This window comes from Anastrepha obliqua, chromosome 1 (assembly GCF_027943255.1).
Source record: "Anastrepha obliqua isolate idAnaObli1 chromosome 1, idAnaObli1_1.0, whole genome shotgun sequence".
In the NCBI taxonomy this organism is placed as follows: Eukaryota; Metazoa; Arthropoda; class Insecta; order Diptera; family Tephritidae; genus Anastrepha; species Anastrepha obliqua.
In genome coordinates this window covers 156,488,702-156,516,298 of record NC_072892.1, presented here as the reverse complement: position 1 = coordinate 156,516,298, position 27,597 = coordinate 156,488,702, and the positions used below count along the sequence as shown (strand labels likewise).

The 27,597-nt window shown below is 40.6% G+C and overlaps 1 protein-coding gene across 1 annotated transcript; it reads right to left on the bottom strand.

Moving 5' to 3' along the window:
* LOC129238010 (mucin-2-like) lies at positions 1–26,970 on the bottom strand. The gene is made up of 4 exons (XM_054873041.1): positions 26,785–26,970; positions 8,811–10,022; positions 609–1,758; positions 1–347 (listed from the first exon to the last, which is right to left on the bottom strand). The coding sequence occupies exons 1-4, from the start codon at positions 26,968–26,970 to the stop codon at positions 280–282; spliced, it is 2,616 nt and encodes an 871-aa protein (XP_054729016.1). The 3' UTR covers positions 1–279.
* Positions 26,971–27,597: the final 627 nt, after the last annotated feature.

Below are 27,597 nucleotides of genomic sequence, written 5' to 3'. Positions count from 1 at the left end.
TGTAGTTGTTATTGTTAATAGTAATTAGTTAGGTGTGTGATTGTTGCGGCTTTTAGCGTTGGTGCATTTATTCCGATAGAAACCAAATTGTTGTTGCTTCATTCTAGTAGTAGTTACAAGTGCATGCGGCTCCAAGGACTCACATCGTTTTGCCTTACATAGTAGGTGCGCCAATAGACCGCCAATTTAGACCGAATAGAGTTTTTATTAATGACTTTTGCGTGCGGCAGTGAAAGCTACAGGTTCGTTGTACTCGTTCTTCAAACGGCTCACGACTGCTTAGAATCGTCCAGCGAAGGGTAGATTTTGTGAAGTTGGTGCAAAGTTGTTAATGCCACGATTTAGTGCTAAAACATTGCCGATTAATTTCAATTCTTCAAAATTTGTATAGTGAAATTTATCTCTACTAGTTAAGCTACGTGGAAGACTATTTGTTGGCTTACTGCTGAGGCTAGAAGAGCTGGAAGAGCTACCTCTGCTGCTGTTATTTAGTCTACTACTAATTCCGTTATTAATACTACTACTACTGCTACTACTACTACTACTAAAACTACTACTGCTACTACTACTATTGCGGTTACTGCTACTTACTGTGCGGGGAACTTTACCTGGTGGTGGCTGTAGCTGCTGCTGTTGTTGTTGGTAGAATTGCGCATTTTGCTGCAGTTGACTGCTAATTTGTGGCTCTAAATGTTGTCGATAGAAGTTTTCATTATCCAATGTTTGTTGTTGCTGATGCTGTTGCAGACTCAGTATGGATGCCGGTATGACAGATTGGATGGAGGGAAACTGGGAAATTGACTGCTTTTGGCCGAAATTAGATGTGCCCGCTTCTTGGCGGAATAAACGTGAACGATGTTGTTGTTGCTGTTGCTGAAATGCCTGCTGTTGTTGTTGCGGTTGTTGTTGTTGCTCCAGCAATGCTTGACTCAAGAAACTGGGCACCAAAGACGATTGTTGCTGTGCCTGTGGCTGATGCTGCTGCTGCTGCGGCTGCTGTTGTTGCTGTTGCTGGTGATGGAATTGCTGATGATTATGTTGCGGCAGTGCCTGGAAGAGTGACGCCTCCAGCGGTGATTGCTGCACGGTAGAAAAAGTCGGCGTATATTTGAATTGATTCGATGCCTGTATTTGCACCGAAGTCCCCGCATTTGTCGCCTGTGGCTGTGTTGGGCTCACGCTGGGGGTCTGCAAGTTTTGCAAATTTTGAAAGACTTTTTGTATTGGATCGTTTGTTGGCAATTGTTGTTGCGTCACTGCCAAAATATTCGGCGTATAATTGCTGCTACTGCCGCTAAGCGAAAATTTATTGTTCGTCTCGTGTAACGGCAATTGTTGCTCGACGGGAAAAGTGTTGAAAAATGTTGTCGTACTTTGGGTGGCAGTGTTTGGTTGTATAAATTCCACGGAGGGACGTATGGTGAAATTGACAACTTGCGATTGTTGCTGTTGCGTTGCAGTTTGCTGTTGTGGCTGTGGCTGTGGTTGCGGGTGTGACTGCGCTTGTTGCTGCTGTATAAAGTTTTGCGTTGTTGTCACCGGCAGCGTTTGCGCGGTGGGGTGTGGCAAGCTGTTCAAGCGCGATTGCTCCTCAAGCAATTTCAGTTGTCGCAGAATTAAGTCTTGTTGTTGTTGTGCTTGTAGCTTTAGTTGATAGATTTGCTGTTCGAGCTGGCGTTGACGTTCGATTAGGTAATTGCTTACACCTTCTTGGTTGGCATTACCATTGGCGGCGACAGCTGTGTGGATAGAGTTCTTCTGCAAGAAAAATAGGAGCTGAGCACAATTATGATAATGATGTCAAATGATAAAACCGAGGTTTTATGTCAGCATGTGGTTCAATATTGAAAAGTACATTTCCCAGTTATTCTAAATTGGCAATTTTAAGTGTTTTTTTGTGTTCCAATTTGAAATTGTTGGCTGATTATATGACCTTCTTGGCCAAAACGCCTTTGAAACATGGAAGTGCCCCCTACTGGGTGGTTTTGGTAAAAAAAAATAAATTTCACCTTCGGATTCTTCGCAATCGAATGCCTTTAGAAAAATATTTTGAAGGAGTAATATTTCCATTTAAATAAATTTTAAGTTTTTTCAAAAGACTTCGCGACCAGTAACTTCGCAAACACAGAAAAAATGCTTAAGCTCCCCAATCCGAATTTTTTTTGTGTAACACATGGGCTGAAAAATCCCGTGTTTAACAATATAGAGAGGCATTCGTTTTATTCACGTCGTTTTCAGTTAGTACTAACCTTAAAAACACAGCCGTTAAAATGTCATGATTTTCTATTAATTAGTACGTGAGTTATTGACGCTAGAAAAAAATGGACCAAGAAGAATTCCGAAAAACGAGGCAATGACATGAAAAGTGTAGCGGGCACCTCGCTTTATCAAAAACAATAATAAAACGATAGTTTGCTGATTTCAAACGTGGACGTAGAGACACCGATGATGCACAACGCAGTAGACGGCCACATGAAGCGGCAACAGCAGAAAACATAAAAAAATATCAAAATAACTCTCAAAGTCGTTTTGTATGATCGAAAAGTGAACTTCTGTGAGTTAGCTAACATCGTAAAGATATCAAGAGAACAATTGGATTTATATTGCACGATCTTTTGACTCTGCTGAAAGAGGGTGCTGCCTTTGCTTACTGTTGACCAAAAAATCAATCAAAACCATGGCAGTAATACAAGGTGAAGTCCAAAATAGACAAGATAAGAGAATACAAATGCTTTTGATGGCGCCATCTTTTTAATGAGTTAGTGCGTTGGAAGTTGCTTGGTGACATTCGGTTCAGTGGAAGCAAAGTTATTGCGTCTAAAGTGTCAATACGTTTCTGTCATCGGTACAAAAATGAGTTTCGAACAAAGAGTTAATATCAAATTTTGTTTTAAAATCGGTAAACCTTTACCGAAACATTTAAACTGATGAAAAAAGTTTATGGCGATGATTGTCTATCTCGTGCCAGAGTTCATGATTGGCTTACGTGTGTCAGAGATGGTGTTGACATAATACTGTGGGCAAAAAGTAAGGTGAATTTGGTTGTAAAATGAAAAATCTTTATTTATTCTTGTAAATCAATTTCATTCCCTTCAAAATAATCCCCTCTCGATGAAATATACCTATGCCAACGATTTTTCCAATCCCCGAAACATGCCAAATAGTCCATTTCCGGTATAGCCATCAGCACCTTCTTCGATTCAGCTTTTATCTCCTCAATCGACTCGAAACGCGTTCCCCGGCGTGGGCTCTTGAGTTTTGGGAATAGCCAGAAGTCACACGGACCCAAATCAGGCGAATATGGTGGTTGCGGAACAATATGCGTGGAATTTTTGGCGAAATGGTCACGAAGAACGAGTGCAGTGTGAGACGGTGCATTATCGTGATGCAAAAACCAATAGTTGTTGACCCATAATTCTGGTCTTTTTAGACGAATTGCTTCACGTAAACGACGCATAACGCTCAAATAATATTCCTTATTAACAGTTTGGCCAGGTGGGAGGAATTCATAGTGCACCACACCACGAAAATCGAAAAAAACTTTCATCATGACCTTTATTTTTGAACGACTTTGACGTGCTCTTTTCGGACTGGCCTCGCCTTTAGCACGATATTCGCTTGATTGGTCGGTTGTATCAGGGTCGTAAGCATAAATACAAGTCTCCTCTCCCGTAATGATGCAATTGAGCTTGTCCTGATAGTCTGAAAGCATTGTTTCACACACATCAACGCGACCACTTTTTTCCAAGAAATTGAGAGTTTTCGGTATCAAACGGCCCAAATGGTCTTTCAAAATGGTTTTCACAGATCCTTCTGATATTCCGATCATATCAGTAAGGTCTTTAACAGTCAACCGACGATTTTTGAGCACTAACTCCTTCACTTTATTGACGTGTTGGTCATCTGTTGACGTCGATGGTCGTCCGGAGCACTCCAAGTCATCAACACGTTCTCGACCCCCTTTGAAGTCTTTGGACCACTTATAAACATTTTTCTGCGACATGGTGGAGTCACCAAATGCCTTCTGCATGCTAAACGTTTCCGCAGCCGAAATTTCATTCCGCAAACAAAATTTGATTGCACTTCTCTGCTCAATCAAATCAGACATTGTAAAAATCGAAAAATGCACTCTTGGTCGTTTGGTAAACACAAGCGTAAATATATTACTGATAATGACATTCACATGAAAGTTGGCCCAGATGTTACTAACAGTGCTGCCAACTCATAAAAAAAATAACTAGAGCGAAATTTTAATCCCGCGAAGTTTGACAAATAAATTCACCTTACTTTTTGCCCACAGGTAAATGACAACGAACATACGGGCCGCCCAAAATCTGTAATCACCGAAAACTCCATCGAAATTGTTCGTAAATTTATCAGACCTGAAAGACCTGAAATTATTGTTAAAATTCATAGAATCGGAGTTGAATACCTCCAAAACAACGATTTATGGCATTTTAACTGATCATTTGGGCTTACGGAAGGTCTGCGCATGTTTCATTCCGCACAAGTTAACTGACGACCAAAAATTGCTCAGAAATCAACATTCGAAAGACCTCATTAAAGAGGCGAGAAAAGACAAGAACTTCTTTTACAACCTTGTAACTGGTGATGAAACGTGGTTTTCCCTACATGAACCTGAAATTAAGTGCCAAAGTGCCGAATGGAAGGCCCCAGACGAGCCACCACCCCAAAAATCGCATTTGGAGAAGTCAAAAATCAAGTCGTTGCTCATTTGTTTTTACGATTCCAAGGGAATTGTTCACAAGGAGCTCGTGCCAACGGGCCAAACCGTGATTTCAATTTTCTTTCTTGGCATTTTGAAGCGTTTGTTGCATCGCATTCGTTGAATTCGCTCTGAATACCGCGAAGGAGGAAGCTTATTACATGATAATGCGCCATCTCATCGATCCACTCTTGTGACTGATTTTTTTACTAGAAATCGCATTTTAACCACCAATCAGTCACCCTGTTCAACTGATATGGCTCCCTGTGACTTTAACACATTCTGAAAATTGCATTTTGCCATGAAAGGAGAACGTTTTGCGTCCGTAGCGGCCATCCAAAAGGCTTGCACCGACATCCTGAAGGACAGTCAGTGGCCTGAAACATTCTTTCGAATAGCTTTTAGATCGCGCAAAACAGTGTATCAGCCCGAGGGGACTATTTTGAATAAATAAACTCGAAGTTATCAGAACAAAGCTCCTGTCGTTTCTATTTAAGCTCGGTCTTGTTTATTTTGGACTTCACCTTGTACATGAATTGTACTTCAAATTGCTCCCACATCCACCGTATTCACCAGATTTGGCTCCCAGCGACTATTGCCTATTCGCAGACCTATAAAAAATTCTAGCCTCACTAAAACTGAGGCCTATTTTGAGGCAAAGGCCGTGTTAGGCCTGCAGTAAATGAGCGATATGTATATATAAACCAGTGTTCACTATAATAGAAGTGCGATATACTCGTGTTGCAAAATTTTGACTTTATTTTTTTACTTTTTATTAGAATAAATAAAAATAAAAATTAAATTTTTTCTACGAATATTTGTAATATTTTTATATGGAGAAAGTGCACAAGGCCGATGCAAAAAAACAATTGCGAAAAATCAACATGATTTTCAAGCCACTCAAAATTTACACTCTAGACAGTGAAACTCAATGGGCTATAAAACTGCGTACCAAAAATTTTTTTAAAAATTTCGCTTTAAAGGTTTGAAGAATTCAAGAAAATTTTTGAAAATTTTGCATATGAAACTTCGATTTATATGGTTTTTGTTGTTGTTTTATATGATTAAAGAAAATTAAATACAAAAATAGTCAAAGCGTTGCAAAATGGCGCACTGCTACACATTATTATGAGTCCAGGTGTATATACTCGCACCATACATATTAATTTGGGGAAAAAGAGATCTATTAACTGGCTTAAAAATTTTTTATGGTCGATCCTTAGCTCTTCAGCGATGCTAGGACTAACAACATGCCGGTCAACTTCGTGTATTTCTGTGATTTTATCGACATTTCCGACGACGGGCCTGCCTGTGCGTGGAGCATCCTTAATATCAAAAAAGCTTGAACGGAATGGACGAAACCAAAATTGCACCAATCGACGAAGCCAATTGGCTGTTATAGAATCGGCACCATAAACACTATTCACAATTTTAGCCGCCTGACTGCATTTCCGCCTTTATCAAAGAAAAAGTGCATGTACAGAATTTTCTCTTTGACTTCCATTGTTGACACCCTTTAAATCATAACCGAATTGAATACACAAAAAACAGCGAGCACAGAGAGTTTTTTAGTGTGAAATGCGACCTTCACAACGAGCATACGCTTTTAATTGTTTGAGCGATACTTTACGAGATATCGATCACTACATCCAACTACCGAGTAAGTAATGGATTTCGTTCGTGATTGATCCTTAGAGTCATAATTTGGTAGGAAAATTACTTCAAATAATTTTTAATTTTTACAAATGTGCTGATAAATCAAGTCAAAGAATTGCATTCCAAGCAAATCGATCCTTTCTAGTGATCATAAGGTGAAATATTCGCAAAGTATCTTAGCCGCCGTAGCCGAATGGGTTTGTGCGTGATTACCATTCGGAATTCATAGAGAGGTCGTTGGTTCGAATCTCGGTGAAAGCAAAATTAATAAAAACATTTTTCTAATAGCGGTCGCCCCTCGGCAGGCAATGGCAAACCTCCGAGTATATTTCTGCCATGAAAAAGCTCCTCATAAAAATATCTGCCGTTCGGAGTCGGCTTGAAACTGTAGGTCCCTCCATTTGTGGAACAACATCAAGACGCACACCACAAATAGGTGGAGGAGCTCGGCCAAACACCTAACAGAAGTGTACGCGCCAGTAATTTATTTTTTTTATCTTAGTCAAAAGTGTTAACATTAGCTGGGGCAAAGCTTTCTTGCGCACTCAGTTTCACTCTTACATGTTTTTCGTCTTTGGTGACCTCCATTAAATTTGTCTACATACTTAAAATTTCTGTGGCACAATTTAAGTCTCCGACTGCATTTTTCAACAATTTTTATTATAACTGTTTTCAGAAAGGGTCAACAAGGCCCATTTAAGCTGAGGGTAGAGGGTTAGAATGTACTAGTGAAAAGTTCTTCGATGAATTCTACCGTAAAAGTCTGAGGACAGAAATCATATGTAAAGACATTTTGTGCATAATATTTATGATAAACGATTTGCATTTTAGCCAAAAATTATAAAATTGTAATCCTTCCAAAAAAATGCTCTGATTCCCTGAATTTCCCTGGAGTATTAACTATATTCAGCAAAGTTGATCTTCGAAACACTCCCTTCGGAATTATTATTTTTTTTTTTGTATTGCTATAAAATATAAATATTATTTCTCATAAAGGATTGTCTTACAAATCAAATAGATGGAAAGTTGTATGACGACACAGATTAGTATCTAATTTCTCATGACAGATAAGCACACAAATATTTCTCATTAAATAAAGAAGCTGAAGTTCAACAAAGCTACGGGCGAAGATGACATACAGCCTGAACTAATGAGTACCGACCCGCAAATATCAGCGGAAATTCTTCATCCCCACATTACCGCCGTCTGGACCAATGTCTGTTCTGCACAAAAGGCATCATTGTTAAGCTGCCCAAGAAAAGCACTTGCGTGACTGCGGCAACTGGAGAGGAATAACCCTACTCAACACCAACTACAAAATTGTAGCCGTGATTATACAAAGCAGGCTCAAAGATATCGAATGGCTGACCAAGCCAACACACTTCAGATTATAGTAGAACAATCAGTTGAGTGGCGCACTCCGCCCTACATGCTGTTCGTAGACTTCAAGAAGGCGTTCGACACTATCAAACAAGACGCAATATGGGTGGCACTGAGTAGAAAGGGAATTTCTGCCAAGATAATCCGCCTCATCAAAGCCCTCTACGAGAGCTCCGAACTGGCAGTACTTCACAAAGGCGATATCAGCGATCCATTCACTACTAACGCAGGCGTAAGGCAGGGTTGCCCCTGTATCCCATTCTCTTCGCCATCGTCCTTGATGACGTTATAAGCCTGCACAAAAAAGGCATCGTATGGAGTTTCACCAGACATCTTGAGGATCTGGACTTCGCCCATGGCATCTGCCTCCTCTCCCACAAACTCTCTGACATGCAAGCGAAGGTGGACAAACTAGTCGTGCTGGCACGCACTTTCGAACTAGAGGTCAACATCACCACAATAACGCAAGGCAGATATTCGTTGACGGACGCCCCGTTGAATTCGTTGAAAGCTTTTGCTACCTCGCCTGCATTATCACGGCAGATGGTGGAGCAGATGTAGATATCAACTGCAGGCTAAACAAAGCAAGGGCGGCCAGGAACCCATCCTTAGGCAAATCAAATGCAGAAAGTGGCGATGGATGGGTCACACATTGAGAGAACACCAGATAGCATCACGAGAATGGCACTGAACTGGAATCTGCAAGGGAGCAGAGGTCGCGGTTGACCAAAAACACATGGAGAAAATCGATGTTGTGCGAACTAACAGATGCCGACATCTCATGTGACGGTGCAAAAACAACAGCACAAAACTGTGCACGATGGAAGAGTCTTGTCAAGGCCCTATGCTCCTCAGAGGATTGAACAAGGAAAAAAATAAAAATAAAATTTGTCATGCATCATAAATTCCTAGTACCAGTACAAAAAAATTCTGTTACATTTTATTATCTCATATGCACAGCAGGATTCCAAAGCGCGAGCATCGGGTTACTTTGCACAAAACTCCCACCGCATGCAATTTCCGCTACCACAGCTGAAAGCAAACTCACCGTTACAAAATTATCCGCTGCAGCAGTATTCGTAAACGGTGTCGTGGGAGCAGCTAAAATACTTGTCGCTTGAGTTGGTGCCACCAGCCCAACATTACTGTACACTGCCTCACTTTGAGGCACGCTCGACAGTTGGTTTGCTGGCAAAACACTCAGCTTCGATATTGTGGGACCCACACCCCCAAAAAGCTGCTGACCGCTAGTGGAAGGCAGTGGCCGGTGCACCTTTGGTTGATCTACGATCGGAATAACATTCTTGGCCGCTCCACGCTCATCTAAATCGACGGTGAACGCCGTCACCAATGGTGCCGCTAGAATTCGTATATCACTTTTATCCACCACTTCGATATTCTCGCCATCCTCATTGTGTGTGGGACGTGGAGTAGTGGTGGTTGTTGTAGTGGTGGTGGTAGGAGGACGCCGACGTGTGGTACGTGGTGCTGGTGTTGTAGTTGTCGATGTCGTCGCTATTGTAGTTGTGGTGGTAGATGGTGTTGCTGCTGCTACGGTGGGGCCATGCGTTTTACGTATCTCAAATTTAATTTCATCTGAATTCTCCCCGGAGATTTCATTCAAGCGCGCTGCTGAATTTGAATTCAATAGATTGCCAACACTGCGCGCCGTCTGTCGGTTACTCTCGAAAGTGCTCGAAGCATGTGCCACTGTGTCGTCATTGGCAATTAGTGGAGCGCCTGTGTGTGCTTTCTTTATGGTCTTCTTCCAGATGCGTGAACGATCGATGAAGGTCGCCAATGGTTGCTCGTGTGCATGCTTCTCATCGAAAATTGCTGTGTAAAATTGCACAGTGGGATGCACATCGGCAGCATTGGTACTCTCCTCGAGTATCTCATCCTTGTTAGTAGTTGTTCTGGCATCGTTGTTTGCGGTTATGCTGCTATTGGTTGTTATGGTAGTGTTGCTGATGCTTGGTGCAGTCAATGTATTTGCTGGCATTTGAGTTAGTGGCTCCTCGGTGGAGTAACTGGTAACGCTGTGATCTTCTTCGTCTACCTCATCGTAGTCCTCAGCGGCTGCTTCTCTCTCCAACTTGTCTATGGCACGTAACAGAGCTTGTCTTACGGAAAAATCCAACTTTTCGATTGCTTTTCGGGGAATTATTTCATTAGTCTCTGTGGAGTTCTCATCCTCTGCACTGGCTGCAAGGTGGTTCTGAGCAATGAGTGAGAACAGTAAAAGGCAGGTGGTAAATTTCTGAAAAGGAAAAATGTGGAAGAAAAGTATGTTAAAAACTAATGAGATTTTAATACATTTGATAACAAAAATGAAAAATATGAAGTAAAAAATTAGCACATCAAATATAGTAAATATACTACAAGGTGGCGTAAACTGAATCACCCTATCGGATGATTTATAATTTTTGCAATTTTTACACTTGAGAAGTAGACAACTGACAAGCAATGGAGTGCGCATAGGTCAAACTAAAGACCTCCGGCACTTAAATCTTTTTTTATTTAGTAAAATATTATTTAAAAACAAAATTTATGATAAATTTTGCGCTACATTGTAAATAAATAAAATTGTGCTTAACGAGTTGCTCGAGATGAGAAGCTGCAGTTGATTGCCTACGCGGATGGCGTGGCAATTATTTTCAGAGGAAAGTTTTTAGATACTCTGATTGAACTGATGCTGGGTTATCTGAATCTAGTTGTGAAATGGGCCGCAAATTGCGTTCTCTCGATAAATGTTTACGAGGAAATAAAAAATAGCAAGAGCCTTTCTCTCCTTAAAAGCAAGCGCTCCGTTGGTGTTCTCTGACAGGGTTAAGACAGAGGGGAACGTGTAAGCCCAACATTGAGGAGAGGAGAGAAAGGGCTCTCGCCTAAAGTAAAGTTTTTGCTTTTCTTGTGCGGAGTCTTTGTCTGGTGGAACTCGCTAGAAAGGATGACATTAGTTAAGAAGCTGGAGAGGGTCCAAAGGTCTGCTTTTATTGGAAACAATTCGAAACAGTGGGGCGCTTCCTACTCTAGCGCTCAACGCTATGCTAAACGTGGCATCCATGGCATTTGCACGAAAAAGTGCCTCTGCACGCGCTGCAATCAGATTGAAGTGGTCGGGTCATAAGCTGGACTTAAGCTATGAACAATCTAGTATTGTTAAAACGTTTTAGTTCATCCCTATGATGCTAGATCATCATTGTACATCCTCGCTAGGTCCGAACGAAACATTTTCCATTCATATTCTATCAAGTGAGGAGTGGGCGGGGTCGAATATTTGGAGGTAGGGCATGGCAAACCTGTTTACAGATGGCTCGAAGTTGGACGGAAGAGTTGGTGTAGGAGTATTCTGCGGGGAGCTCCCCATCAAGCGCAAACTTAGGCTTCCGGACCCCTCCGACAGCCAAGCGGCAATAAGGGCCTTAAGCTCGTAGTTTGTGCGTTTGCAATTTGCCTTGGAATACCTCACTTCTCTCTCGATTGCATCCGAATACTTAGATATTAGGCTCATTTGGGTTATCGGTCACAGCGGCATAGAGAAAAACTGCTGGGTTGATGAGCTGGCTAGCAGCGAACGTTGGAGACAGTTTCATCGCGAAATGAGAGGAGAGGTAGACCAGAGGTTTCATCGAAATATGAGAACCTTTGTCCTATTCCTGGAAAGATGGGCTTCGCCTCAATTCAGCAAGCGCTGGGCTAGTGCGCCAACGTGCAAAGTCTCGAGATCATTCTGGTCACGCGTAGATCGGTGGCGCTCGAGGGATCTTCTAAGGCTAAAAAAGCTGTAGCTCTCGAATTTGGTTGGTGTCCTAGCCGAACATTGTCCGTTGGGTGCCCATGCGTTGAGACTAGGGATTCCTTCAAGTCCTTCTGCAGAAGCTGTATGAACGACGAGGTGGAATCATCTCAGTATCTTCTTCTTATCTGATCTGCTTTTGTTGGGAAAAGGCTCAGACATCTCCCTGCTCTCTTGGGTAAATTTTGAATATTTGTCGAAGTGGGCGCTTAGCAAGGGCAGCCATTTATCGTATTCTAAACACCTTAGTCCGCCCAGTGACCTTAGTCGTCTAGCTGCCAAAGCTGGACATGTAGAGAGAAAGTTCTCAATAGTCCTCTTCTCTGAAAGGTCCCACAGCTTTTGCAATGGGGGTTAAATGGTAACCCTAGCTTTTCCGTGTGTGTGCCAGTTGTCAAGTGAGCGGTAAACACAGCTACGAGTTTGGAAATTGAATGGCGAGTAGTCCAGAGGACTTTCTGAGTCCTTCGTATATCGCATTGGGGCCATGGGTTTTCGAAATAGCGCATGAGGAAATGGAGCCATATTTTCTGCGCCCTCCTGGGAAATAATTTGTGCAGTTCCCCTCTAACAACTGTCACAGGGATTCCGATGACCGGGTAGAAGGTCTCTGAGGCCAATTCAGTGCCAGCTCATCAGCAATTTCATTTCCATCTATGTTTCCATGTCCTGGAACCCAGATTATAGAAGAGTTACCTGCACCATGGCGTCGTCAGAGCCTTAAACGCGGCTTGACTATTGGAGAAAATGTTAATATCTCCCCCGCTCCCGCGTTCCCTAAGCATTTTGCATGACTGCAGGATCGCAAAGAGTTCTGCTTGAAAAACACTTGTAGTATTCGGCAATTTAAACGAGATAGATAAATTGGTTGATTAAGAGAAAACCCCTGCTCCGACTCCCGATTCCATCTTGGAACCGTCAGTGAAGACAGAGGTGCAAGCTTCGGTGTAGATTTTCCCCTGGATCCAATCCTGCCTATTTGGAAAGATTGCCCTAGAACGACTCTCAAGCTCTAGTTTGCGGATAAAGAGATCTGTTCGAAGTTCGGAGAAATACGGTGTTAACTGCCCGAAAATGCTACCATGTCCCTTGAAAGATTGCCGCCTGAGGCCAACCTCTTTTAACCTGATTCCCACAAAAATAGGCATCCATACCTTAAAATTGGCAAAACCACTGCGTTGTACATCCACAGCACGACCTGTGGCTTGAGTCTCCATTTTGTACCAAACATAGATTTGCAAGAGTAGAAAGCTGTACTGGCCTTCTTTACCCGATTTTCAATGTGTAGCTTCCAATGGAGCTTGGAGTCAACTATCACTCCAGGATACCTAACTTCTGATAAAAGCGGAAGAACGTGGTTGTTTAATTTGGGAAGTCGAAAGGGTGGAGGTTTATATTTTCTGGTAAATGGCACCAGCTCCTTTTTGTCAGAGTTGACTCGAAGGTCGCAAGTGGCAGCCCAGCGACTGAGATCAGCCAGTGATCTTTCCCAAATTTCAGCCATGACTGAGAGAAACGGTCCCGACACCATTAGGACCAAGTTATCGGCGTATGATACTACCTTAACCCCACCCTTATTTAGCATTATCAGAACTTACGTTATCTGACAATCATATTTTCATACCCTTATGACTCAGAAAAAATACTTAAAAAAATCAATATTTTTAACTCGGCAACCACTCAAGTGGGTTAGCGTGGCTGTACGTCAGTCTTTACCAAATTTCATATTTCTTCTTACGCGTTTAAAAGTAGGAAATGCATTAATTAGTATGATGCCACAGCTCATATGAATGTTGATTTTGCAATGTGCACCGATATGTGGAAACCAGTAGTCACCCTTTCGATAGAATAAAACCGTTAATTTTGCCTATTTACGACTTCATTCAATGAGAAACCTGAAAATTGTTCGCCAAAAGTGAAGCTGAAGAATTTGAGAGTTTACCACTGCGATCTGACAGGCCTGTTTTAACTCATACGGCTATCCAATGCTTCCACTTTAAATAGCCAACCCAGTACATTCAATTCCTGTATAAAAAAAATTGATTTCATCATTTCTTCAAGGAACAAAAAATGCTGTTATGCGGAGTAACATAAAAATATCGACTCATAAAATTTGTATCTATGGCAGCAATCACAGTTTGCAGTTGTTTTTTTTCTGCTGTGTTTGTTCATTACCCACATCCAAACCATTTACGTGTTTGCTTCGCTAATTTACAAATTGTCACACACAATTGTCGCAAAAGTAATTGAGTGTAACAATCTAAGATTCAATTTGCTAATCGCTGCGCATGCGTACCAATGCGAAAGCATTCGGAGGTGAATGAACATTCACACGGGTATGCTAAATCGGAGGCATGAAAATATGAGTTCATACACATGCATGCATACATATGCAAATAAGTGAGTACCAAGGTGTACAGTAATGCGCAAAAATATGCAGACAAATTATGATGCAAATATCAGAGCGTTTAAATCTTCACGCTGGGTTCGTGTGCGATTACAAGACACTCAAATTACTTATTCACGCGGCTGGATGCACACTTACATATTGCAGAAATAGGTACATAGGGCGGGGTATATGTAGGTATATACACATTAGGGCGGGCCAATTTTGTTGTCGACATGCTTGAAAGCAGATAAGATTATAAGAAAAAAGCCTGCTAGAGCATGGCTCTGAAGTTGATTTAAGATTGCCCAAATTGTAAACGAAGGAGGGAGCTTAGCACTGGGCCCTGAAAAATCTATCCTTGCTCTCCTCATATATTCAGAGTATTTCTTTGAGCCTAACTTAATGATTCATTTTTAGTATTTGTCCTAATTTATTGAGTTATTTACAGTGAGGTACTATGTTTTAACACCAATTTTGTAAAGAACTGAAAGATGGCGCTAAATTGGAAACATAATTTTTTTTTTTTATGACATGCAGTCACTTTGCCTATTACAATTTAAAAAAATTACACATAGTTCGAAATCATTCGGTAAATAAAAAATAAATATCAGGATTTTTTTTTTGCATACATTGCTGAGCATTCTCTGCCATATAAAAGACCCTCGGATATGTGCTTTATAAGGAAGAAAATTGTCAACATCACATGCAATAAAAATGATCAAAAATCAACTTGATTTTTAAATGACTTTAAACATTCACTTTTTTAGACTAAAATTGAACGATGTGTAAAACTGCATACTTAGAAGATTTCTGAACATTTTGGCGGTGCATTGTCATCAAGAAAAATTACTTTGCGACGCCAATCGGCATATTCTGGGCGTTTTCGGTGTATAGCGCTGTTCAAATCGGCCAATTGTCGTTGGTAGCGTGCACCGTCAACCGTTTCACCTGGATTTAATAGCTCGTCCCAAATTATACCACGCTGATCCCAGAAAACACACAGCATTGCCTTGCGGCCGAAGCGATTTGGTTTGGCCGTTGTTTTTGGCTTGTGGCCGGGCAGACCATACGATCGTTTACGCTGGTATTGGAGAAATACACCCATTTTTCATCACCCGTAACGATTCGATGCAAAAAAGACTTCCTTTGATGAGCTTGAGAAGCGTTTTTCTTCAATTGATGTCCGCAAATCGTAGTTTGAAGGCACGAAACTCGATATTTTTAAGAGCGACAAAAATGCATTGTTGTATGAAACGTAACAAACAATGAACTGAATATTGTTGACAGATGACAGACGAAAAAAACAAGACATTTAGGAAGTTTTAAAAATACTCCTAGCGAGATCAATGAACTCATAGCTCAAAGTCTCAATTCATAGGTATATACCTGATATAAGGTTTTTGTTATGTAGTGAACCGTATTTTTATAAAACATTAACGAAAAAATGTAATATATTTATTTATTTACAGATGTGAAATAATAATATAACTATTCTTACACGTAAATAAGGAGCACTGGTTGCTAGGACCTTCAGCTCGCTGATGTAAAAGTCACAGATAGTTAGCTTTGAGGTCTTACATGTAAAAGTGAGACTAGAAAACTTGGGGGTTAAAGATAGTCAGAATTTTCAAAAAATTGGATTTTGTTTTGCATTTTCTTAAAGCATGATATCTTAGGAATAATGCGTAAAAATTTGAAGTGAAGCCGACAAATATTTTTCGAGTTATTCAACAATTAACAAACGGCGATCGGGCGCTCCGGAGCGTTCGAGAATAAATAGTTAGCGGCAGCTGCAAGCAACATTAAATGCGTTTTTCTTAAAACTATGTTTTCTGAACTGGTGGACACTGTAACTTAAAAGCCGCTCGGTCAATTTCACTAAAATGTATACTGCTTTTGAAAAAGATGAAAAACTCGTGCCTGGTCGAAGAATTTTTTTTTTGTAAAAAATCTCGATTTCTTTAAACAATTAATTATCGGTTTTTTTCTCGAAAACCTAAAACATATTTCTTGAGGCCGCCTTATTGTTACTTTGAAACAAAAAGCTGCGATCAGGCTCAAGATTATCTATTAATAAAACTAATTTCTCTTGTGCGATTGATTTTAGATGAATCTCTAAGGACTTGTGATGATCACCGCAAGGGACTTCTGGATAAACGGGCTGCACACAAACAGCAATAACTTTTACAATTATTAATTTTGCTAAAGTCAAGTTAAAATATTATGTATTAATGCTATGTTTTTATTTTTATAATATAAAGTAATTGACTAGCAAAAAAAAATTCTTGAAAATCATGATTTTCAGGGCCTCTTACTACCCCTAAAATGTTGTAACTATGTTAGAGGAAAAAACATCAGATACATTTTTTCAATTCTAATTTACCTAGAAATTCTCATATTTTTTATATATTTTCTGAGGAAGTAGTTATTAGCAGTGTAGAAGATATTTGATTGCGATCTTCCTTTTTCTGATTTGTTCGAAATGGCAGTCGTCGAGTAGATGGCAGACTGTTAAAGATGGTGAGTGACAGTGTTGGCAGCATGGAAAACTGGAACCATTGAAAACGTATGACTGTGTGGCGCTTGTGTGCCCTAGTCGAAGGCGGACAAATCATTTGATATCGTTGCAACGGGAATTTAATGGGTAGTTTGGTTTTATCCTGTTTGGATTGTTTACGATATAGTGATGGGAAGTCGATCTCCAAGTGACCATTTGTGCATTATAGTGCCTGTGATATATAAATTTGTATACGTCTTTTTTCGAAATATAGTCGAAAGTTATAAGTGGTTCATTCCCAGCGAGTTTAGCCCGTTCGTCCGCTAAATTATTCCCTTTTATGCCTGCATGGCCTGGAACCCACATAAGTTTTACGCGGTTGCCATTTTTTAATAATTTGCTCCGGATACAGGAGATGAGGTGCGTCTTTTTCATTGTGTTCATTATCGAGTAAATGACTGATTTGCTATCCGAGCAAATTACTGCTTTCGGTAAAGAGTTTTCAACGAAGGATCACTGCAGTTCGGCTGTATAAACGGAGGTATAGTTAGGATGGAGGCCGGCCGTGATCTTTTCTACTTTCGAGTTGACAATTCCGAATGAGGTGTTAGTATCAGTTTTTGTTCCAGCAATGAAAATTAAGCTCCATTCGGGAATTAGAAGAGTTGTGACTTCTGCAAACAGACGTTGGTAAACAGTAGCATTGATGTGATTTTTACCATATTTCGCTAGGTTTAATATAAAATTAGATTATTTCACCAACCATGGCAGAAACAGTACATTTTAGTGAAGTGAAGCGGAAGTGATATCAATCTCTCTGGCGAAAAAAATTTAGAATGAAAAATATTGCCAATATTGTAGAACGATTATGTGAGCCCAAATGTAATATAGGTTTTCTTAAAATTTGGGTCTCGAAATTGAATTTAGAGCTTTGCTCTAGTAGCCTTTTTTCCTTATTATTTTATGCAGAATCCGGTTCTGCTACGAACGATATCGAAAAATGTAGGCGATTAGGTATATGAAATGGTTCAAGTGCCACTCTGGTATTCCCCAAGTAGCACTAAAGCTACCTTTGATACCATTATGAGATCACCAGCAGGCAGATAACTACAGCCAACCAGAGCTGTTGTTGTAGCAAAGAAGATAAATGGGATTTCGGTTGGCGCACTGCACCCAGCTGTCGAAGAAAGGAGCACCCAGTGATGTTAATCGTCTAGCTGCCAAGCTCGGCATTTACAGAGGAAGGGCTCAACACTCTCCTCTTCTGAAATCTGCAATGTGGGTTAAATAGTAAACCTAGGTTCTCCGCCGATCATCCAATGTCCGATAAACACAGCTACGAGTTTGGAAAATTTAATGGCGTGGAGTCCTCAGGCCTTTCTGTGTCCTCCGTCTGTTCCACTAAAGCCAACGGGTTTTTGAAATGGCACATGAAGAAATGGAGCTCCATCTTTTTTACGCTTTCCTGACGAATAAGTTGTGCGATTCTCATCTAAAACAGTTAGGTGGATACCGATGACCGGGTAGGAGGTCTCTGAAACCCATCCAGACCCCTGCCTTGCAAGCTGATTAGGAATTTCATTTCCCTCTATGTTTCTATGTCCTAACCCGGATCAGAGAAATGTTACCTGCACAACCAAGAGATTTGATCTCCCCCTTACAAGAGTTGACTAGTTTGGATCTGCACCATAGCGTCGTTGGAGCTTTGATCGCGGCTTTCCACGTTTCCTGAACATTTCTTCTGCGTCGCAGAATCGAAAAATGTAGCTCCTTACAAATTGGTCCACCCTAATGTACATATATATGGAAACAGTATGAGACATTATGTGTATATGTATCGTAGTGTAGCAACAGCAGTGGTGTCGGTGATGCCTACAATTTGTTGCATGCTCCATAAATTTTGTATGCAAAAGCCAGCCTATTATATCATTTATGTATTAGGCAAACAAAAAAATGTTGTTTTTGTTTTTTTGAAATTTTTGCAATTTCTTCTTTGCCTTGCAGCTTTTCACAGACAGATCAGTAGTTCGTAATTTGAGCGCGCACTTTAGCCACCGCAGCACAACTTGCTTTACACCGTTACTAGTTTTTTGTTTTGTTTTTCCCTGATAACTCACTCCAAATGTAGACCCTTAATTTCTGAACGCTCGGTGTAAGCCAAATAGTAACACATTTGCTTGCTGCATAATTCCAGTGAATCTAATTTAGATAGCTGTGGTTGCAAGTGTAGTAAGTCGATTTTTTATTTATTTTTTTTTTACCCCGAAATTAAATTTTTCTATATTTTTTAAATTTTTAAAATTTTTATTTTTTTTAATTTTTTCTTCCAAATTTTCTGTGATTTGAATTTTTTACAACGCCCGCCACTTCAATCACCTGTTGCCTGCCGCATTCCCAGTGTCGTGCCGCCGTAGCGCGCATTAACGTGGGCCGATACAGAGTCACGTTCTTGGCACTTTGCACTACTTGCATAGGTTTTTCTGCTCTCAGCTCGATTAAATAGCCACTCTAATTTGTTTTCTCATTTTTTTGTTAATTTTTTTGTTTAATGCAGCGAATTGGAAATCACTCCATGCAAATTTTATGTTTGCGTGATTTGACCGATTCAACTTTACTGCTTTGCTGTTTGCGCTGCTTGCAGCTTTAAATTCGCGATTTGCCTTGTGAATGATTTTATAAAAGTTACCACTTTAATTGAAATTTTCTGTTTTATTGAATTTTCAACTGATTACTCCATTCAGCTAAATAAAGTGGCACTCGTGGTTGTCTCTTGTGGATGCCGCCTATAGAGCCACGGTGCGATCGGGCGCAACGCGAGCCATGTGGGATCGCTACAGAGAGCTGAAAAAGGAAGAGAGACGTATTATCCGACAGAAGAAACGAGAGGCCGAAATACGTGAGTGCGAGGAGCTTGAGATGCTGGCCAATAGGAACAACGCCCGAAAATTTTACCAGAAAGTTCTGCGGCTTACAGAAGGTTTTAAGACCGGGGCATTGTCCTGTAAGAACAAAGACGGCGATCTGGTGACTGACGTACAGAGCAATCTTAAATTATGGAGAGAACACTTCTCGAACCTGTTAAACGGTGACAGCTGCGCATGTCATAGAGAATTTGAAGATCCCGATACCCCAATCGTTGACGACGGAATTGTCGTTCCGCTACCCGATCATGACGAGGTGAGAATAGCGATAACGCGGCTAAAGAACAACAAAGCCGCGGGCGCCGACGGACTGCCGGCTGAGCTATTCAAACATGGCGGCGAGGAGCTGGTAAGGTGCATGCATCAGCTCCTATGCAAAATATGGTCGGATGAAAGCATGCCTGCCGATTGGAATTTAAGTGTGCTCTGCCCAATCCATAAGAAGGGCGATCCTGCAATTTGTGCCAATTGCCGCGGGATTAGTCTTCTAAATATCGCCTATAAGGTTCTAGCGAGCGTATTGTGTGAAAGGCTGAAGCCCACCGTCAACCAACTGATTGGACCTTATCAGTGTGGCTTCAGACCTGGAAAGTCTACCATCGACCAACTATTCACAATACGCCAAATCTTGGAAAAGACCCATGAAAGGAGAATCGACACACACCATCTTTTCGTCGACTTCAAAGCTGCATTCGACAGTACGGAAAGGAGTTACCTGTATGCCGCTATGTCTGAATTTGGTATCCCCGCAAAACTAATACGGCTATGTAAGATGACGTTGCTCAACACCAGCAGTGCCGTCAGAATTGGGAAGGACCTCTCCGAGCCGTTTGATACCAAACGAGGTTTCAGACAGGGTGACTCGCTGTCGTGTGACTTCTTTAACCTGATGTTGGAGAGCATCGTACGAGCCGCAGAACTTAATCGCTCAGGCACAATTTTTTATAAGAGCGTACAATTGCTGGCGTATGCCGATGATATTGACATCATCGGCCTTAACAACCGCGCTGTTAGTTCTGCCTTCTCCAAACTGGATAAAGAGGCAAAGCGAATGGGTTTGGTGGTGAACGAGGACAAAACGAAGTACCTCCTGTCTTCAAACAAACAGTCGGCGCACTCGCGTATCGGCACCCACGTCACTGTTGACAGTTATAATTTTGAGGTTGTAAAAGACTTCGTTTATTTAGGAACCAGCATTAACACCGATAACAATGTCAGCCTTGAAATCCAACGTAGAATCACTCTTGCCAACAAGTGCTACTTTGGACTAAGTAGGCAATTGAGCAGTAAAGTCCTCTCTCGACGAACAAAATTAACACTCTACAAGACTCTCATCATGCCCGTCCTAACGTATGGCGCAGAAGCTTGGACGATGACAACATCCGATGAAGCGACGCTTGGAGTGTTCGAGAGAAAGATTCTGCGTAAGATTTTTGGACCTTTGCACGTTGGCAACGGCGAATATCGCAGACGATGGAACGATGAGCTGTATGAGCTTTACGACGACATAGGCATAGCGCAGCGAATAAAGATCCAGCGGCTTCGTTGGCTGGGTCATGTCGTCCGAATGGATACAAACGCTCCGGCTTTGAAAGTATTCGATGCGGTACCAGCTGGTGGTAGCAGAGGAAGAGGGCGGCCTCCTCTGCGTTGGAAAGATCAGGTGGAGAAGGACTTGGCTTCACTTGGTGTGTCCAATTGGCGCCGGTTAGCACGAGAAAGAAACGACTGGCGCGCTTTGTTAATCTCGGCCAAAATCGCGTAAGCGGTTATCGCGCCAATTAAGAAGAAGAAGAATCTTCATAACAATGGACGTGACTATATATATGCGAGCTGTGTAATTCACAAGTCTGAAATATGATTTACTTACGACGTCGTTTGCAAAAATTATAAATCTTTTGATAGAGTGATTAACTGTGCGTCATATTTTACATATGTATATGTATATCTCAACAATGGCTACTTCAACTTTAAATCGCTTTTGGATGGTTGGCGTAACATTTATTCTTATTGTTTAGTGTAGTCAAAGCGCAGTTTCTAGGCGGCCCATTGACACAAGCATTTCAGCTGATTATTGGGTTTCGTAGCTTCGAAGTAATAATTTTAATTTAATAATTAATAGTAACCCGCTTAAACGTGATAAACGAGGCCATAAGCTCATAAGCAAACAAGATCAGCTGTGAGGATCAGCTCTAAAGATCAGCATTTTAACCATCCACTGGGAGTGCATGAATTACAAAATGCAGATAATTCATCTAACGTACTTGCGTATATGGTACGTATAAGGTTAAAATTAGCTCTCCGCCAAAAGCAGAAGTCGTGGCAGCAATCAAATCTTTAACAAACGGAAAGTCTCCCGGAAATATTAATATTTTCCCTGAGTTGCTAAAAATTGATGCCGAGCTTACGGCTGATATTTGGCATCCAGTATTAGGAAAACTATGGAGGGAGCTTTCCCAAGCACTTTGAACTGCTCCACGCCATCACTAACTCTCTCTTTGGACGATAAAAACAATGACAGCTTTTATATTTGGGAATTGTTATCACAGCCAGAAGCGGTGCTGAAGAAGACGTAGATACAGGGATTAACAAAGCAAATTTGTTTTTGGCATGCTGAGGAACGTATGGAAAATGGGCCAGATCTCACGCAAAACAAAGCTGAGCACCTGTGAGTCCAATGCTTAAACAGTGCCATTCTATGAATGCGAAACATGGAAAGGCTCCTTACATATCGAATCAAACACTCAATACTGGACATAAGATGGCCGGAAAAAATAAGAAACGCAGGTTTATGGCACAGTACCCATCAAGAAACTCTACCGATTGAGATTGGTAGGCGTATGTGGCGTAGGATTGATCATAGACTCCGCAAACCCGTGAACTTTTCATAAGGCAAGCACTAAGATGGGGCCCCCAGGGCTCCAGACGACTCGACGCTCCAGCGAATAGTTGGCGCAGAACTATCGATAGGGAACTCGACACCGCAAATAAAAACTGGAATGATATTTACCACGCAGCACCTAATAAAGAATGATCACTTTAGAGGTATCGGATTTTAAATTGAAATACAGCAACGAAAATTCAAATTGATTGGGCAATCGTTATTATTTTTTGTATAATCCTTCATTATATTTATTTTTTAAGTCCCTTTCAAATGTTGGCCGAAACTGCGTCGTAATTCGCCCATCCATAAACACCAATTATGAATGACTCGCTGGAAGACTTCGATCGTATCTCGTGAATAACTTTAGTTGGCTGAATGTTGGCTCTTGGTTCATTGTTGGCAGCTGGTTTAACCACAAAGCATTTCGACTTTACTAACCCCCACAAACAAAAGTCCAAAGGTGTGATATCACACGATCTTGGTGTTCAATCCACTGGTTCAAGGCGAGAGATAAACTGCTCACAGAAATGACGATCCTGTAAATCCATTGTTTCTCGCGCTGTATGGGAAGTAACGCCGTCTTGTCAATAAAAGTGACAGCTCAACCACCCTGGATCACCCTGTATAATAGCAACATCTTCGATAATATTCACCAACTTTCATCATTCATCGCCATGCTTTCACGCGAATTCATATTTTCTATTTACATTTGGCTTTATGACGAAACAGCGAAAATGAAATTTTTGTTTATGTAAACAAAAACATATTCGTTACACACGCACGTGTGTGTGTATATTCATAGTATCGAATGTAAATGAAAAATAGAAAATCGATAATCGACAACCAAAAATGCGAAACGAATTTCAGACATGTTAATTGCGATATTTTACACTGGCATGTGCGCCGAACTATGTGCATACAAGCACACACACATATACCTACATCTACACCTACATACACACATTTATGGAAATGTGCGCGCATTCGCTTGAAAATCGCTCATCTTTTGCCGCAAGTCGGCACGCCATGCACAACAGAGTTGCCGCGAGCTGAACGGACGAGTGCACGCAGAAGGTGTTGTACGCGCGCCAAAGTCACGTTACCCACACACACGCTCATACACATAGTAGGCATAGAAACTTAGCTAGTGGGCACTGCGTTGTCTGCCACGACTTCATGCAACTACGAGGCCAAGACTTTTCATTTCCGTAATAATTCTCACGTTATTCATATTTGAAAAGCTGAAAGCACACAAAAAGGCCGTAACAGTAATAATAGAAACGAAATCAAAGATTTAAAAATAGCCGCCTGAAGATGCACATATCGTACATATGTATGTATGTATGTGTGCATGTATGCGTGTATTGTATGAAAAGCCAGAAAAATGTGCTTTCGCGTAAAACAAACTCGTACACAAGATCGAACAAATGGATTGAGCATAAAATGATAGCAATGAAAATGAACAAACAAAAATTGCTGTAGTAGGTAAAATATTTGGTGAAAAAGGAAAAACTACAACAAATACGGCAGTCATTTGGAAGCTTCAGGAAATTGCCATCGGTAAGTGGCACTGACAGCTTAATGCTCAAAGCGCTCACAGCGGCGACAGACGGCGACAGACGGCAATGCTATGCGGCAAACATACATATGAATGAAGCGACGTATGGCTTGGATGTGTCGCTTTAACTACGCACAACAACACCAACAACCACAGCAACGTTATTGCACGATTACACCATGGCTTTGGTTAGATATTCAGCTTTTTCGAAGATAATTTCGTTTTTTTCACGTGGAATATTCCGTAGGTTGATGCGATGATTTGTGTTTATGTATTTATGTACACACCTAAGCTTTATATGTGTTAATTTGCAAGCTTGTTGCCCTTAGGACTTGATTTAATAGCGCAAATAGTTAAACAGCAGAATAATATGCGGGGTTTGTTCGAAAAACAAGGTGACGCCGCAAATTTCGAGGACTACGTATTTTCGGTTTTCGCTTTTTTTATGTTGGTACATCTGCCTTTAAAATATCGCTCACTAATTTTAATAGTGTCATAATTCAAAAACGAAAATGTTGAGAGAAATGGCTGCAAAATTTTCAATTTGCTGTGCCTCCCTGTGGAAAAGTAACGACATATATTTATTAAAGAGATACTCTTAATAGATATCACCATGATTTTTGTGCACAGCTTAAAAGAAGTGCTTGTTGTCATTTTTGCATACTTATCTAAATATTTTTTTTTTATTATGAAACTATTAAAGTAAATTAGCGATGCGTTAATATAACGCCTGAGTGATTACAGGGTGCTGCTACTCGGTTGTCAGCATCAGCAGTAGAGTTGATAGAATTGTAAAGGCTAAATTAACCCTCTAGTGCCCAAATTTTATTTTTAAATGAAAAAAATTGCTTTGGGTGGGGATTATGGTAAAATTATAGGTTCTTTATCAAGAAAGTGAAATTTTGTTCCTTGATCCGATTATATAGGGATAAAACCTTACCCCGCCTGCAGGCGGCTTTGGGAAAGAGCGCCAAAAAAATCTAAATGAAAAACTTACAAATTCAGTGTATTACGTACTTTTATTGAACAAAACAGAAAGTTTTTAACAGAAATCAATACAAAACAAACAGTCAGTCTTATTTCAAATAGTTTTAGAAAAATGTCTACAAAAGAAAGGCATGCTTTTTGGCATAAATAGCCAGTTGGTGCAAATTATTTATGGTGAAAACTGTGAAAGCAATCCTTTTGCTGGGAAAAACAAAGATTCAGATTACATTTTCGGCACACGATTTGAGTTTCGGAGGTGCAGCCAGGATATTTGCACCTTTTTTTACCGGTGCGTGATAAAAACTTTGCAAAATGTCCAACTCCGTCGCAGCGGACGTCGTCAGGAGGTAAGTAAGCTTTTCTTCCAGTAAATTTTACTTGAGAAGTTTGTCATGGGCGACCTGGAGCTCTTGGTATTGAAGAATATTGTTGTTTGCAGAGTACGTATGCGATCTCTGCCCAGAAGTTCGGCAGTTGGTACTGCCTAGCATGCGTGCCAATCTTGTTAATTGTTCTGAACAAAACATAAGCGTTTATCATGGCCATATCAAGCAGGTGCATAAAAAAGTCGGTTTGTGTACTTATTGCTCTTTACCGGAATCTTATATCGCCCAATGAGTCCATCCGTGAGGTCGACGCCTCCTATATGACTATTATATTCACGGACTACATTGCCCCAATCGATCATCAACAAATTTTTTTCTGAGCGGACGAACCGCGACACCTTGTTTATAACATTTGTTTCATTCTGGAAGGGCTTTTCGCCTACGTAACTTGATGTGAGTCGCACTATTTTATTGTCCTTCCAAACTGATAAAGAAATGTCAACTCCTAAAGCAGATCTACAAAATTCAGTTGAATATCCACGGGGTTGTTTCCTGAGATCAAGATCTGTCGGAAGTTTGCAATTCGGAATTCGATTTGAACGAAAGGTTCCCAGCGAATGTATTCCGCGTGATTATAGATAAACCAGAAGTGGCAGTGACGTGTAACAGTTGTCGAAATATGTTATAAGGTTTTTAAAATCTGGAATATTAAGGGACAATCGGACCACCACATTCGCTGATGCCCCAAGATCTGGTGTATCAGTCAGAACAGCATTGTCTCCTGCGCCGCAATATATTTCGAAGTTATAACAAAATCCGAAGGAGTCACACAAAACGAAGAGTTTTATACCTCATTTATGTGGTTTATCTGGCAGATATTGTCGAAGGAAAGTCCTCATCTTCGTTGCGCACATTTGTTCATCGACACATAAACGTTGAATCATCGGAATGGACTGAAACCTGTTATTGAAATGATCCACGATAGGTCTTATTTTATACAAGCGGTCGTTATCTGGAGCATTTTTATCAGGTAACTTATCGTTATCATTGAAATGCAAGTTGCTTCTTATTAGATCAAATCGATTTCGTGACATTGTGTCCTGAATTATTTGGAACGCATATTCACCCCAGTATGAACGGACGTTTGGGTAGCGAAACACGGACATATAAAATAAAATACCAATATATTTTCATATTTCCGAGTTGGTTGTTGAAAAGGTAGTGCTAATATTCTTTTGAGCGCTATAGAGATTGGTTTGTTCCACGATATGGTCGATGACACTGTCGCCCAAAAAGTACTCGAAGCACTTAAAGGGGGTGTCAAGACTTTTTATATCATCTCCCAAATCGGGTTCAGAAAAACAAATCGCTGATTTATCTAGGACTAAGTTCTTCTTTCGCCACAACATTTTCTTAAAGGTCTGCGATTTAGGATCGACATCATTAACTGACCCAACAAACTCACCTGGATCGGTTATGATAGTTTCAATACGTTGACCGACAACCTACTCACCAGGAGCTTTGCGTTTGCTATTCTGTGATTGTGGAATATTTGAGGAAGTCGAAGTAGATGGGAATAATACATGTGCAAACGACGTGGGACTTCCATTTAAATTGACACACACTTCTGATTCCAGCATTCCAAAATCTGACAAATTTACCGCCCTATTAATCACCTCGTCAATTCCAGTGTCGATAGGTAATTCTGCATCGTCCACATCTTCGTCTAAAAGATCTTCCAAATCTTCTTCCACGTCTGTATCATCGTCGATTTCTAGTAAATCCAAAAATGTTGCAATATCTTCATCATTGGGGGATGATAATTTACACTTTTGTCGTTGATCCATTTCTAAAAAACCAAAACTTTAAGCTTAGCCCCCCTCTAAAACTATCAAAATTTCAAACTTACCGCATAGTGTTATTTATTCCGAGTTATCCCAGGACCGCCTCTAGACGGGCTGTCTTCAAAGGTTTATAAAATACAGGAAACACATTTTTTTTGTTATTATTATTAACTTTCGCATTTTGAACACAATCAGTAACACTATGATAATTTTTATTATAAGCTATTGTAAATACACTTCTAATAGTTTTATTTAATTTTTAAAATACACCACTTTTGCAGAACAATTAATTTGCTGCAAATGCACCAGCAATAATTTTGGGACTTCCCGAATTAGAAAGAGTTTAAAAAGTAACGAAATGGTATTTTAAATGGGAATAAGCGTGAAATAAACTTAGGCCGTCTACAGGCGGTCTTGGGTACTAGAGGGTTAAGTTAATCCGGCTTGCATTAAAACACGCTTAGACCTTTGGTCCCTTGGGTGCTTTCAGCAAACCTTAGCAGCACTGGAGGATCTATTTTTAACATTTTGAGCGCATTTTTGATAATGACGTACAAAGACATGGAAGTAATTGTCAAGGCTTGTTTATACTTTTGTATTTACAAACAACTTTTTCTTTCTGTGAGACGA